The sequence below is a fragment of the Corvus hawaiiensis genome, chromosome 30, assembly GCF_020740725.1.
Source record: "Corvus hawaiiensis isolate bCorHaw1 chromosome 30, bCorHaw1.pri.cur, whole genome shotgun sequence".
NCBI lineage: Eukaryota > Metazoa > Chordata > Aves > Passeriformes > Corvidae > Corvus > Corvus hawaiiensis.
Genome location: NC_063242.1, coordinates 12,954,177 through 12,970,053, shown reverse-complemented (window position 1 = coordinate 12,970,053; position 15,877 = coordinate 12,954,177). Strand labels below are relative to the sequence as shown.

General features: G+C 39.1%; 1 protein-coding gene across 2 annotated transcripts in view; it reads right to left on the bottom strand.

Annotated features, from left to right (window-relative positions):
- The window catches only part of PTPN2 (protein tyrosine phosphatase non-receptor type 2), a 31,799-nt gene that overhangs the window by 856 nt on the left and 15,066 nt on the right, over nt 1-15,877 (bottom strand). The window contains exons 6-9 of one of the 2 annotated variants that reach the window (XM_048289380.1): nt 10,309-10,518; nt 8,802-8,960; nt 6,159-6,349; nt 4,523-4,624 (exon numbers count right to left, since the gene is read on the bottom strand). In XM_048289380.1, the coding sequence (XP_048145337.1) occupies nt 4,523-4,624; nt 6,159-6,349; nt 8,802-8,960; nt 10,309-10,518 (662 nt within the window). Of the gene's footprint in view, nt 1-660; nt 4,625-6,158; nt 6,350-8,801; nt 8,961-10,308; nt 10,519-15,877 lie in introns of those variants that run through there. The other variant, XM_048289379.1, reaches the window with a different exon arrangement.

Below are 15,877 nucleotides of genomic sequence, written 5' to 3'. Positions count from 1 at the left end.
AGTCACCGATTCAGTACAGAATACGGGGATAAAAAACAACAGCAAAAAAAAAAAAAAAAAACCTAAGAACTGACAGTGGATTTGCAGCTCACTGTCAACACCAAACAGCTTCTCATGTGTTCCCTGGAGCAACTACTGCCTCTGAGCAAGTGCTCTTGGAAAGCCGTTGCTTTTCCAGAAGGTGTTTCCATGTTACAGTACGAGGCACATCCTTGCTGGAGAGTTTCCAGTACAAGGCTCAGTCCAGCAAACCACTTCCTCACACCTTTAACCACAAGCACTGCAGAAGTCTCCTTGGGCCTCAGTAGGACTATGGCAGGCTGCATCTCAGAACACATCACCTCTCACAGCTTTGTAGGCCAATCCTGCTACAGCGGCACAAAAGTAACTGTCTCTAGGCAAAGATTTCCTGTAGTGAGAAAGACACCCCAGCACTGGACACTTTTTTTCTTAGGCAAGGCAAAGCTCCACTCCGAGCCTACAGAAAGAGACCTTGGTGTTCATAGCACCACACCCCCAAGCTACTACGGGTAAAATGCGTCTGAGTTCTGCAAGGACTACACTGATTCATAAAGCAGCTTTCCTCCACCAGTTACGACACATTGAAAGAGGGCTTCCAAATATTTATCCTTCCAATTTAAATAAAGACTCAGACAGAGATGCAATTTCGAACACGTTTATTTTTTGTACATAAAAATGAAAGACTGACTTAAAACTTTGGGGGCAAACAAAAAGGCCCAGGAAGACTACTGTGTGTCACATCACCTTTGCAAGTACAGTCCTCTGGCTTAAGCCACTTGGCCCTGCAGAAGACTTCCTCTTTTGTCATTGTTAATTTAGTTTCTCATGCAGTCCTCAAGTGTCTCAGGTTTTACTATAATGCCAAACAGCAAACTAAATAATTTGGTTTACATTCATTAAACATAAAGCTAACCAGGCTTTTTCATTGCCTGCATGACCCAGTCACACATACATGCATACATATTTATGCCTCCTCCCTTTTCAGGGGGACATAAACTGATGTCAGTAAACCATATTACTCGAGCTTTAACAGAATAAGCTACGTTTCACTGGCAACATCTCACTCCCATAACAAATCCAGAGGTTTATTTCCAAATTGCTATTTCACACTGAATTAAATTATTTTACTTAATACATTTCAAGGAAAATACAGATGTACCGTCACTAAGTGGACTGTCCCTGCACCAAAAACACAAATAGGAAACCTAAAGGATTAATTCCAAATTTGCAAACCCCTTGCAGTGGAGGTCCAAATGTTTGCTAGGTATTTTTTCATGAACACGTGCATGATTTGTACACAAGTGTTTATCTGAGACTCAAACACTGTTTAATCAGAGATGCCCACTATGCATCAAGTATTTCGGCTGATGCATTTCCAGAGAAGAGGGGAAGAACAAACATAGTAACATTCTGAATAGAGCCCAACAACATTTTAGAAGTAGCATGGGACCAGCCAGCAGCTTGCCAGAAACTGGGGAGGGGGAGAGAAGAGGGGTCAGAAGGCATGTCCTTCAATTTCACCCTTTAAGCATTTCCTATGACAGAGGTGACTGGGATCGACAGTTCTTCATTTTGGCCCATATTTGTTCCTATTTAACATCCAAGCTGTGCAAAACTGCTGCAAATTTAAATCCTACAGAATAACAAAGTATCACAAGGGCTTAGTGTGCAGCACAGAAAACAATCCTCCAGATTTTAGGTTTTAAGGATTAGTGATGGACCAGAAAGAAGATTTTTATCCGAATTATTTCCTGGAATGTACAAAGAGACCAATCATTTGATTTTCCTTACTATTCTCATACTGTCATGAACAATTCACTGTTCAAAACAGTTTTGTCCAAGGCTTGTACTGGTTCCTCCTCCTTAAATTATTAACAGTTAAAGACTCCCAAGGTACTTGCAAGCACAGAACCAAACCAAACTTTCACAGAACAACTGCTGCATGTGCAAGTCCTGCTTTATTGCATCAAGAAGGTAACAGAGTGTGAGGTGATCTGAATTGGCTGCCCCCTGCCCTGCCCCACCCTGAACTGAGGAATGCTTACTCAGGATCAAGAAAACTGAAAAGCCAGAATTTAGAAGATGGAACCAGGAAAAAAATCAAGTGACAACTTGACAAGCTGCAGTTAGAGCTCAGTGCCTGTAAGATCCTGGTAGCCCAGGAAATCCGTCTCATGCCAAAAGAAGGGCAATAAATGACAGTGTGGTATCAGTCTAAGTTTCGCCTGCACTTTTTCCTTAGCTGCTTTTAAGTATTTAGAATAAAATCTGGAATATTTCTGTTACAAAAGCATTTAAATTACATTCCGTGTATTTTTCTATAACCAAAATATCTTTATAAGGCACATACATTTACACCTACTATCAGTTGTAGCTGATACTGAAAAACCTGTCCTCAATTTAAAGGAAAAAAAATCTATTGACAGTCTTCTTGCTGGCTAGAAGTTACTGTGGTTGTAAAAATTGTGAAATGTCTTAAAATACATGAGCTGTGTGCCTGTGCTATGTCCCAGCAGTCAGCAAGTCATTTTGCTATTTGAGCTGGATGGTTGGTCAGCAATGCCGTGGAACAAATTGTCTTGTCCTACTGATGCACAAGTTCCCAAATCCAGTACTCTATGAAACTACACTTGTTTTCCTCATCAGGACCCTTCAGCATCTGTTTACTATACAAACAGCGTAGTCCAGAATAGTATCGGCTACTGCAAAATGAGAATTTTAAAGAGTAAACTGTACTTAGCTTTGTGTAGTAAATGTCAGAGTAATTGGGCCCCATGCCTCGTATATGACTACCAAGCTTGGATGTACTGGAAAACTTTGAAGTCAATTCCTTTGAATAAGGAGCAAAGTAATCATCCAGCTCTTTGAGTATTTTTCAGCAGTAAATCCAAGAAGTGCTTTACAAAATGGGGGAGGGGGGTGGAAGAAAACCCCCAAGACCCCACACCCAACAGAAAATGGAAAGAGAAAACACAACTTCTCTGAAGTCACCCAACAAGGCAATGCTTGAATAAATAAAATTCACATTTCAAAATACAATCCAATCCTACACATTATTAGATTCTAACTTGAACAACAAGCTACATTCAGCCACATACCATTTCTGTATTCAAAAGTAATTTAAAGGGCAGAAAATGGTTTGTGTTACATTACTATATAGAAAGTGTTATTGCCCAAGTAATGGAAGGGAGTGCTCAGTAATTTTAAAGGAGCTGTAGCACAGATATTCCCAAAATATTAGTCAAGTGTTTTACTAGCACGTCTCTCTAATACAGTGCTGGGGAACCTGAAAAGCAGTTCTAGACTTTGTGAAGCTACCAAAATGGCTCATACAGCTGAAAACACTGGGTATGGCAGAACACTACCAACATTTCTTTTCTATTAGAGCAACCCTTGAAAGTCCACCTACAGTTTCCTTTGATGTGCTTTCTACACCTATTACTGATGAATTAATTTTATTTTTTCTAGCAATTAAAATCTATAGACACACAAAACATTATGTTTCACATTTAATGGAATGTCAGAACTTGAACAATGTTGGCCTTCAAACAGTAGCTGAAGTCTGAATTAATTAACATTAATCAACAGTATAATTTGCAGTGGGAGCTAAGTTCTCAAAAGCCTTAAAAAAATCAAATTTCTACGTCTTACTTAAATAATGAAAACTACAAAAAATAAATAAGGAATGCAAATTAACAGAGTAGAAACTGGCAAGTGCTTTATCAGACCCCTAGCTGCTCATTTCAAATGGGAGAGTCAAATATGGGGAATGGTTGCACTGTTCTTTTCATGCACAAATTATAATTACATTTAGTTTCAAAATGAAATTCTTTTGGTCAGAAATTTGTACAAACTGAGCTTTTGAAAGTACAGTGAACTACAAAAAGATTAAATATGCAATTATAAAATATATTTATCCTAGGTCGTAAGAATATAAAATGTTTATGTTCATGTCACTAGTACATTACACATTACACATATTTAAGGATAACTTCTTTGCATTAATAATGTAAATGATACAACACTGTTTATTGCTTATGTCAGGCATGTAAATTTAAATCCAGACAGCCTTCGGTAGCTAAACCTCCATGGTTCAGCATTTGCTGAAGATCTGGTAGAACACCATTTTTAAAAGTGTATAAACAGTTGCGGCAAGTTTGTACCTGCTCATATAAACAAAAACCATCAACTCTGTTGGGGGGGCAGCGGTTCATTTTTCTAAGTACCTGCAGGGGAAAGTCCTGAGATGTCGACACAAGATCAAGTTTACATCACTTCTCTATTGTATGTAACAGTCTGTACCCATTCCAGGAATAAGGAGTTTATGCTTAAAGTCACACCCCTACTCATTACCTTCCAGCAAAATTAGCCGTTGGAGAGGTCACACTTACTGTTTACTTACAAGGAATGTTATTGAAAATACATTTTCCAGCAATAAGCACCAACTAAAATCAGTGTACCAAACCCAATCTTAGTGAGAATAGGTTTCCAGTATAACCACCTTTTTCTTTTTCTTTCAGTCTCATTTAGCTTCTGCTTCATCTGCTGCAGCTTCTGTGCTGTGTTCGCTCTTCTATCCTCCCGCAGTCGTTTTCGGACAGAACTTAAAAAGAAAAAAACGTAAATCTTACACTGAAGAACAGGAAAAAAGGCTATTATCATATCCAACACTTCCAGTAGTTAACCCACCAGTAGCATACGACAGCAGTATATAAAATCCAAACCAAGCGATCTTTTATTATGTTTTAACCACCTTAATGTAGAGAGTTTCATATAGTGAAGCCCCATGAATAAGTAAATGACAGATGTAAAGATGTACATGGTACTTCATCTACAAGTTCAACAGAGAACAGAGTTAGTTAAATTATGTGAGCAGAGGCTTTCACCCCTGTCTCTGCCCCATTTGGTGGCTGAAATGTTTTGCATGGAGGCTGCTTTTATACGCAATGCCAGGTATGATGTACAAGCGTCACAGTACTTACACGGCGCCTCCACTGCAGAGTTCACACCAGCCTCAATGATACACTGACCCCAACCCCTACTCACAGCTGCATGCAGCTTTAATAGTACTCATCTCAGGATGTAAACCAGATCATGATAAAAGGACACAATAAACCAGAGTTCAGTGTGGTACACTACCAGGACCACCTTGTAATTCTTGTCTCCAAAAGTGCCCTCACAATCTCTAAGACAGCATAACTCTGACACAAAAACCAGCTTTCTTTGACTTCCAACACACAGCCACCACTCACATCCATACCCTCACTCCTGCTTGTGAGGGGTTCCTTCAAACATCTACAGAATTGCTGTCATTCTCTCTCAAAACACTCATGAATACACAGAAAGAAACCCATAGGGGCATTTGGTGAGCCAGCTGTTATTTCAGAATTCCAGCTTATCTACACAGAACTGCTGTGTCTCATCTCGGGCTGCAGCCCTTTGGGACAGACACTGCCTCCTTCTGTGCACCACATGGCTCAGCTTGGCACAGCCCTGACCCAGTTTTTGGATCTCTGGCCATGGATCAACATTTGGTGACCCGCGTGTTGGAAGGCCCAAGTGACACACAGTGCCTTCCAGCTGAGGCATCAGCACTCCTAAGAGAAAGGCAAATTCACCTGACACAGCTAAGCCACAGGAACCTACTCTCAGCAGGCAGATTTAACACAAACAGAGGCTAATACACGGCTCCAGTGATACAATTTCAACCACTATACAGAAAGTGGTATTGTGATCAAACCTTTGTGTTTCTGAGGAACCATGTATTTTTTGAAACATAAGTTAGCATAGTATTTAAAAATCAGTATGAAATTATGCTGGACAATTTTAGGACCTCATTCACACTGCACAATGGAGTTCACTGACAATCTGTAAGAAAATGCTTTCAAAAGTGTGAGGTCTAGCTGGTTCAGTTAGAGACATTTGCTTTTCTTCTCTTGACCTCTGAACAGTAAAACCATATCACAAAGAATCACTGAGGTTGTATTTTTAAAATCATTAAATAAGACAGTCAAATACCATGTGTCCTCCCCTGCTACTGCAGAAAGATCTTGAAGGTTTTTTACAATAAGAAAAGCAGACAATAATTCAACCTTTTGAGAGAGTGCATCTGCCTTTTAAAAGTTTATCTTGCCTACTTTTCAATGTTCCCATCTGTGATATCTTGAACTTTTGTGGACAGGTCAGTGTTTATTTTCTCCATTTGATCTTTGTTCTCCAGGGCTATGCTGTTCCCATTGTACTTCTCTGTGGTTATTTTGGTTGGGTGTGGAGGAGACTGCTCGGAACTTGGCGCTTGGTCCTCCTTAGAGAGCTCCTTCCACCGTTTCTGAAAACAAGGAGAACATATTTCAAACATTCCCCTAACATTAAAGGGCCCCCTTGCCAAGATGTCTTCCAAAAGAAGAGTCACAGAAGTAGATTAAAGGAACTACCAGATCAAGAAAAAAAAATTGCTACATGAAGAAATAAAGTTCGGTCAAGATGTGTCTCGTCCAACAACCATGAATGATCCTTTTTTCTGTTTCTCTGGGATGGTGCCACTGTGAAGGCATGAGGCCACTGTCTCCAGGGTCTGTACTGTCCACAGCAGCTCCACAATTAGGAAGCATCCTGTCTTAAAAATCCTGCGCTGTCCAGCACTTCCCATCTCCCTCTACTTGCTACAGGCCTGTGCTGTGCTCTTACCTTTTCTGGCTTCAAAATACAAAAGGACCTTGTATGCAAGAACTGCCTAAGAAGAGAGAACTGGGAAACTTTAACAAAGAGTTATCTATGCCAGAGTCATGGCCTACTATTTCACCTAGTGGCCCATTAGTCCAGAGATCTACTGCATCATAAAAGAGTTATTCACCTTGTTTTGAGAAGTAATCTGAAATGAGATGGAAGAAAAAAAGAAATTGCAAGTAAACCTGTTTTGCTATATCTCTGTCCTAATGATAAATAGTCTGAAGGACTTGCTGCAAAAACTTCATGCAGAAAAGAACCCTAGAAAGTGCACAGGAACGAAAAGAATCAGCCCTAAAAAACAGTCACTTCTTTTCTCACACAAATCAGCCAGTGCCTATAAAGACATAAAATACCTTGTAGGAAAAAAATCAGTTACTTTTAAAAGTCTATGGCAAGGTAAATGAACTGAAAACTGACTCTTCTCAAAACAAGTGATAGATTCCTGTCTGTGGAATGACTTCACAACTGCTGGTCTAAACTAAATACCAAATTCACAGAGTGATATTAAAAAAACAGCTACTTATAAATGGACTGCTGGCAAAATGAGTTTTAACAATGAACCAACTCCTCCACTGCAAATGAAAGTTGTGTTTGCACATTTACTGACTTCCAAAATCCAAGGAGATGTCAGAGATAAACATTTGGCTAATGTTAAATTAGAGAGGCGTTCAGTAACTTCAGGCCCTCTCCATCACTAGCAGAGAGAAGTGAATACCTCTCACATTCTGAAGAGTACAACTGTTCCTTATGGAATAAAAATGATCTAGCTGACCTTAAAAGGAGAAATTTGCTTTTTAAGAACTGCCAATTGATTTTCTGCACATAATGCTGAGGCTTGAAGAGAGAAGCACCAGGACAAATGCCTGCACTGCAGGAAACACTGGTTTAAGAAGTATCATCGGAACAATCATAACAAGAGAACAAATGAGAAGTGTGCCTTCCTAGGCATTCTCTTACTATGAATAAATAACACACTTGAACACGACAAGAAGTATTCGGAGTTGAATGCTCCCTCATATCCCGAAGTAAGAAATCCTGTGATCTAGATGGGTAAGTGTGGGAACCAGAACTCCTCCGTTTGGAGCAGTTCTTTTTAAAAAAAGGAAAGCAGAAAAATGTTACTGGACACAATACCTCATACCACCAGAAACAGCTTCCAGAAAATGAAGAGACTAAACTGCTGTTAGTCTTAGGATGAATCATGAAGTCTTCTAGACATAGGGCACAGGTGTCAGACCAGCAGCACACTATCTAGGTGTTGATTAGCAGTTGTGCAAAATTATTTCTTTATTTACACAGCAAGTCAAGAAACATTTGTTAAAGGGAAGAATCAGACCACTACCGGTACCACAAAGAAAGGAAATGTGCTTTCGCTTATCTGCCCTATTCGTGATTTTAAGAAATCAACAAAATAAAAAAGCCCTAGCATATGAAAGTAGAATTAAAGGTGTTTCAAAGCCTCTCCTCCCAGTTCTCCCTCCCACCTAGCCCCAGCCACTTAACACAGCTGTAAGCTGTTATGTCTGCAAGCCACACTGATAAAATAGTGAGATTTGGTAATCTCTTTGCACCCAAAATCATTGTATTTGGCTAGACTGTACTAACTGTAACACGAATTTTAAAGGTTTTTAAGAAAAAAGGCAGTTTTAACCAAAAAATGTTATCTGTAGCATCAGGCAACTTATCTGCTAGGAAAATACACAGCAAACATCAAGAGATTCTAAAAAAGATCCTTGCTATTTTCAAAGTGATACTGGGCATTACTTTTCACTTTTCAGTATTGAAAATACTGATTGAACTCTTTTTTTTAACATTTGGACAGAAAAATTATTTTTATATTTTATCTAACAGGGGACATATACACAGGGTTATAAGTTTCATTTGATAGAAGGCACTGAACAGTGCCTCCTAGGCATCTACTAAAAAAGGCTAATTATTTAAATCTCACAAAATTACATGTTTTAAAGTAATCTGGAGCCTATTTTTTACTACTGTTGCAATCTGCTGTTCAAATACATGGAGCTAACCATGGAGCTAAACCAGCTATTTACCTGTATAGTTGAATCCCCCATTATAAATTTTGCTCCTTCTATTACAGCCATATATGAAAATCTTAGTTGATCAGGAGTCTGAATAAGTCCCATTCGATATTTTCTCATATCCAGTAATACCTTCTTAATATCTACAGAAAATGGGTCTTTTTTCTCCATCTGTAAAGCAAGTTACATTGAAAGTGTCAATGGTATATAAAAAATAATTACAAATAAAAATTAGTCATAAAATTCAATCTAAAAATTCATTTCTCCCTATTATGCTTCTATTAGTAATATGGAAGATTAACATCTCAAATGATTTCTAATTTGTTTTTGAAGGAAAAATGCAAACCATCTAATGAAAACTTACTATGAACAAGTCAAGGATCATGTATTAAACAAATAAATTAGTACCCTAATACCAAGTCTTAAAATTAAGACATTTAGATATGCTAAATTTCATTCAGGCTTGTATTCAGACTTTGAAATAGGACTGTAAGAATCAGAGCCATAAAGTAGTATTTCCTACTGCTTCTGAATAGAGCAGTAATTCAGACTGACTATGGCAGAAGTTCCCTTATTTAAAGGAGAATCCCTAACCCAAGCCATGCATACACTTGTCCCCACATTACATACACGGGGTGTTTTTGAAGTATACTTGCATCAAAATATACCCCTATGTTTTTCAAAATGTATAAAACCAAAGAAAAACTGAAGTAAAAAAAACCAACAAAAAGTAAGTTGAGAGGATCTAACCAAACCGGAAAAATGTGCCTCTTGTAATTTAACTGAAATCCTATTTCAGTTAAACCTGTGCTGTCCTTTTCACTATTACCAAGCAGAAAGAGAAAATTCTGTGCCTGGACTTCTAAGTCCAACAAAAATTTAAACTGATTTAAAATATTATTTAACATTCAAGGTTCACTCACACCATGAGCAACTATAGATGATGCAGTTCACTAAGTAATCAAAAAATCTATACATCCATGTGGCCCTGGAACTGGCTATCAAGCCCCACCACCCAGAGGGCTGCACAGCAAGGAAATTCTGCACCGCCCACAATTACACACTGCATGAGAATCAGGGGCATGCCTGAGTTCTCATCCTAGTTCAGGTAACAATTTCTCTGCATCCTTAAGAAAAGGGCTCTTGAGCAAAAGACTTATAGATTCAACCATCTCAACATATATTCACAAGCTTTTTTCATATTAAAACCCAACTGATCCTCAACCTTTCCTAAGCACATCTTAGGTAAAAGGAAAAGAATGTTTACAATTTACTTTCCAGGAAGCTTTGAAAATATGTAATGTACTTCAACATGGATTTGTAAATGCATTTCAAGAGCTGTGTTTTTGCCATCAAAATATGTGAAGGGAAAAAAAGCATGCTGTCTTAATTTCAGTTTCCACTGGAATGTCATTAACTTCAATGCTTTTAAAGCCTTCTGACCAAAAAGCCCATATTGGGAAGGTTGGCAGGGTGTCAGGAGAAAGAAAGAGGTGACAGAGAAAATGCAAACACTTACCAGAACAAGACAAGTATCCACTAATGAAAATGTGCCGGAACGTCCTATTCCTGCACTGCAGTGAACTACTGCAGGTCCATGTTCAGGACTCAGTGAACCAGATTCTCTGACTTTAAACAGGAAGTTCAGGAATGAAGCTGGGGATTCAGGAACTCCAAAGTCTGGCCATGTAGTATAATGAAAATGAGAGATCATCCTGGACTCACCACTCTAGAAGTGAAAACAAATAAACAGTAGAACTTGAAAGCATTCCTCTTTGGCTCAGTTAGCGCACATTTCCCCAGTCGCAATCAACAGCTATTTTCTATTTTAAACATCCCCTTTAGACAAACAACCCAGTAACTTGCTTCAAGTTGGATGACAACCAACAGTGCAAGCAGAAGCAGTTTTATCTGAGTCAGTAACTTTCTCCTTTGTAATTATTACCACACACATTCTTTTTTTCTTCTCAAACTTCCACTGCTATGTTTGATTTGCTTTACTCCTTACTCCCAAATACCCTTCTTTTTCTAGCAATAATGCAGTTCAATGGCTGACAGCAGTTACTAGACAGCTAGAACTAACATGACTGAAAAAACCCATGTCAGCATTGTATACACTCTGCACTCTTGCTCAGAGCAAGTTTTAATGCCAAGAGGTATTACATCTCCTTTATACTAACCACATTACTGAGAGGAGCAGGAAGCGTTCCTTCCTGGAAAAGGCCTATAAAAATCCATACAGCAGGATGTCTAGCAAGACTTCTGCTGGACATATTCTTGTTTAGTAAAAAAGGAGGATTCCAAAATCATACAGCTGCTTTAGAACCCCTCTAGCAGAGTTTCTTCTCCTAACATGATGAACTAACCCCAAGTACTGAAATGACAGCATGAAAGTATGTATATAAAATCTGGATCATACTTTTATGGAACTCACTTCAGACCTGCTGTTAAATGCTACTCCTTGCCATGGTGATTCTGAGACAAAATGATCACCCATTTTAGCTCAGGAATTTTAGAAATATTCAGTTATTTTTACCCTCCCTCCATTACATCCAATTTTCCGCATAGACTGAAATCGACATAAACTTTGGCAAAGTTTAAACACAAAGGATTTAAAATATCAATGTATTCCAGAAAAGCTATTTTTCTTCTTCAGCAACAGTAAAATATAGCCATGAAATTAAAATAAATTCTACTGTTCTTCGTCTGCTCAGTCTGTTTCAACTTCTTATGAGAGACAACTTATGAAATTCCTTTGTGAAACTAAAATATGGTTTCTGCAGTAACAAAAACACTCTCCCAATTTGTCTTTTGCCTTCAATCTCTGATACTGCAAGACTCGCCAATACTTTCACAGAAAACAGTGGATATTAACATGACTCCAGTCACTCTCAAATGCACAGTTATCTTCCAAAAATATTTTGTCTTTTGGCTAGGTGATCAACAAGGACAACAAATTGTGATCTATGATATTGGGAAAACGAGTTCACACAAAGATTTTATAGGGGAAAAAAGAGTACCAGCCCCTAAATTGTATAAATATACTGGGGCTTCCCTTTGTCTGGAGCAAAGCATTAAAGAGTTTGCATTTTCTTTCCTACTGCTCTTTTGTACCTAGTTTTTCAAGTTAGCAAGCTAACTCACAAATCAACTGAAATGACCTGTTTGTTTAAAAATCATGGAGATATATTTTTTGTAAGAAATCTGGAAATAGCACTTAAGCAATTTCCTCTATTTCTAAGAAAAATAATTCATCACTTTAAAAACAAAATTAAGAAGAAAACTCGAGAGGTGAGCTAAAGGCATGTCATAGGTTAGCAAGCATAGTCCCAGAAGGGATGTCCTTGCTAAGGGGTGCTTACAGTTTCCTCTGGGAACTGATAGAACCTATCAGCTGGCCAGTGTGAATATGGACAATTCTCTAAGCCACTTAAAGTTGTGATCACCTCTGTGATCCACATTTAAGAATAGGCAAACTCCCCCCCCAGCTCTCTCTCGTTTCCGGCACTGGCACAGGTGGCTGCGGGCCCCGTGTGGGGGCCAGCGGGCCCGGCCAGGCCCTGCTTGGGCCAGGCCAGGCCAGGACACGGCCATCCTGGAGCCGATGGACCTGTTCCAGCCGTGGAACACCCCCCCACTGCCTTGCCGTGGGCAGCCGGAGCGGCTTGGCTCTCCCCCCCCTCCACTGCGATAAGAAAAATTCAACATTCCAGCTGCAAAGCTGCAAGGCCGAGGTGAGATTAACCCTTTTATTGCTGTGAAGAGCTGAAAACCTGAGGGAAGAGAAAGAGGAGATGCTTAAAGCTGAAAGTCTGTTGTGAAGCTATGATATATCAGAGTATCCCGTTGGAATTTCATGAAGATATGGGGGGTGGAGTGTTCAGCTCGTGAGCAAAAGCACCTGTGCTGAGATAGGCAGATGCTGACGCAGCTGTAATTTCATGAGAAGTTTGGACAGGGAGAGATGGACCAGATGAGGACTTTTGCTCCAAACGGGAAAGGAGAAAACCTCAGTCCCTAGAGATGCTCCCAGAGATAGTCCTAACGATGAAGATGATGAAGACCCTTTGCTCCCAGGGAAGGAGAAGGGCCTCTGTTTTTGTTTCTGAATGGCTCAACCTTAAAATTGTACCCCAAAAAACTTCAAGAGTGGACCCTCAAAAGCAGTTGCGGGAAAAGCTGCAAGTTGGGGGAAGGGACTCGCATGCGAGCAGAGAGACTCCTCTTCCTAAATGGACTGAACAATATTTGGACGTGGGCGGCTGTCTCGTTGTGATAATGTTTTCACAGCATGAGCAAGAAGAGACTTCTCTTTCTAAATGGACTGAACAAGGTTATTATGGAAGTGGTAAACAGACTGAACATCTTAAGGGTTGTCTTTTTACATTGTCAGTGGGAGAAGGGAGGAAGGTGGGGGGAGGAGGAGAGTTCTGAAGGTGGTATAATTTTTTTTTCCCTCTTTTAGGTCTGTTAATAAACTTCTTTATATTCTTTCAAGTTTGGTGCCTGCTTTGCATTTCTCCTAATTCTTACCTCACAGAAGATAAACAGTAATGAGTATTTTGGACCAAACCACTACACTAAATTGGTGTTTCCGCCCGGTTGCAAACCGAACCCGCGACAAGGCACGTGCTAAGTAAAGGTTAAAGTTACTTCTTCTGAATCTAGACAGTCTTTGTAGGTGGTAATCGATACTCCCTACTTCAAGATTCTGAAAAAGCATTCCAGATGAAAGCATCCCTTACACCTCAAGAAGGCAAAAATGCCCCTTTTTGTCATTTGATTTTTGTAATCTCAAAAAAGGTGACTTGTAGGGTTTGTTTGGGGAGGTTTGGGGGAGAGCAGGGGGGGGTTGCGTGGTTTTTTTCCCCCAATCCCATCCTGTAACAAGCACTAGCATCCTCTTCCTGAAGAAAAAAAAAAATATGGCCAACTGTCAGCCTAATTGTATAGTAATCCGAAATAGTTATTTCTAAAAGAGAGATGAAACAGTGCTGTTGTACATGTCACTCTGCCCTAACCCACAGAATTACATTTTTCTTTCCTTTCTTGTATGAAGACTTTATCCAGCCCATGATTTTCCATCCCTTCAGCTCATTATAAAAATACCTAGTCCCTTCATCTCTCTACAAGAGTCCCATTGCAATGCACTGGAACCAGCTGGTCATCTTTGAATTCGCAATCTCTAATCCTACAGCCAAATCCCATTTGAGTATTTCAAACCTCCCACATTGCTCTTTTAAACAGAATGGCTCTTTCAAGTGGTGCTTGGCAGTCAAGCTGTACAGCTAAAACACTGCCTTTGTGTGGATCTGTACAACCCCTTCTTAAACAACTCCCAGTCACTGGGCCATGCAGCACTTACATGAAGTGATGTGGGACTGTTACGAGAAGAGGTTTGGCTTTTTGGTTCACAGCTGTTGAGGGACAAAAATTCAAATTTAAATAGCAACTAATTTAATTTGAAGTGTTACCAGGAAACTAGCTAATCTTTTAAAATAAAAGTCCCTGGACTTCAAGACTCAGGAACTCAGGAAGCAATATAAAATTTTGTATGTTATACACAAGGAACATATTTCTGCATGGTAACTGAAAACCAGCTTGTTCTATGGTAACCACAATGCAATCTTCCAAGATTTATTCCCTAAGACTAGCTACCAAAAAAAAAAAAAAATCCTTGAATAATCATGGACAACATTTAAATGACAATTAAAAAAAAAAAAATCAAACCATTCTAGTGGAAGTTTTAGGAACTACTGGGATAAGCTTTCCATAAATAACAAAGATAGCTAAAACTGATGAACTTGTAAAGCTACCACCACACTGCACAGCTCTGCACTGGCTGCTGGAAGTAACAGCATAATCAAAGGATGATCAAAGCACAAGCTCCAAGTTACAAGCAGAGATCCACATGAAGACTTGAGCAGAAAAGTAATACGCCATTAGATTAGCTTCCAGTGAAACAAGCCTTGCCATAACCTTTTTACAGTGACTATCCAATCACTCAAAACAAAAAGGTACAAAAGTCTTAGAGTAACTTCAAGTTGTTCAGTCACCTGAGAGTATGAACATGAATAAAACGCTACCCAAAACGCTCAAAGGTTAAGTTGGTGCCTTCAGCGTCAAGTAAAACAGATGAAGACAAAAAAAATGCTGGTCTGTCAAGTTTCACACACTCCTTATAAAAGCCTTCATTTCATAATTGAAGTGCTACTGAAATGGTAAAATATATGAAGATATAACACACCTACAACCCCACAGTGGTCCCGTATTTAATGAACATGCCTTAAGTTCATTAACAACTAATTTGATCATATAAAAATGAGAATGAATGCTCTAGGTGCACTATTCTACACACTGAAATTCGAAGTCATAAATCAACTTCTAACAGAGCCTCCTCTATTTGTTCATTCATGATGGCCAAAATGTTTTTCAAAATTTAAATAAAAATGGCCCTGAGGATAAAGGGGCCAAATAATCATCACAGACATTCTGGTTCATCCAGAGGATCAGCTAGTGAGGGTCACTATGCAGTCTTGCATTACCTTAATCTGACAGTCACAGCCACACAGAAGCTTAGTACTAAGTTGAGAATAATTTTACTAATGGGTCTTTCCAAATAGTTGCTATTTGTGGAGGATTCAAGATGCCACTTGGGATTTATTAATGGTCCTTACTCTGAAGTAGCACACCACCGTTGTCACATCAAATTTAGTTCATTTCTCCTAGTCCTTTCTCCTCCAACAAATATTTTCTTTGCAAACCTCTCCTACTGCTGTATTCTTACTTTCAGGAACCCACTCTGAGATACATTCAGAAAGGTTCCTTTTGCAATTCCAAATTCCACTGCTCCATTTCCTCATCCAAGCAATCCCTGGTTTCCCTGAAGATCTGATGGTCATTTGCCCTTGCATAGCTTGTCAGAATTCCCCAGTACCTATGTAATAGTTTTGCTTATAAGCATTCATTATATGTCATACATAAAGTTGTGACATTAAAAAAAAAAGCTAAAAGCAACAATAAATAATAATAATATAAAAATATATATTCAACACAAGGTGGAGTCTTTCACAAGTTAGTTGTCAAGA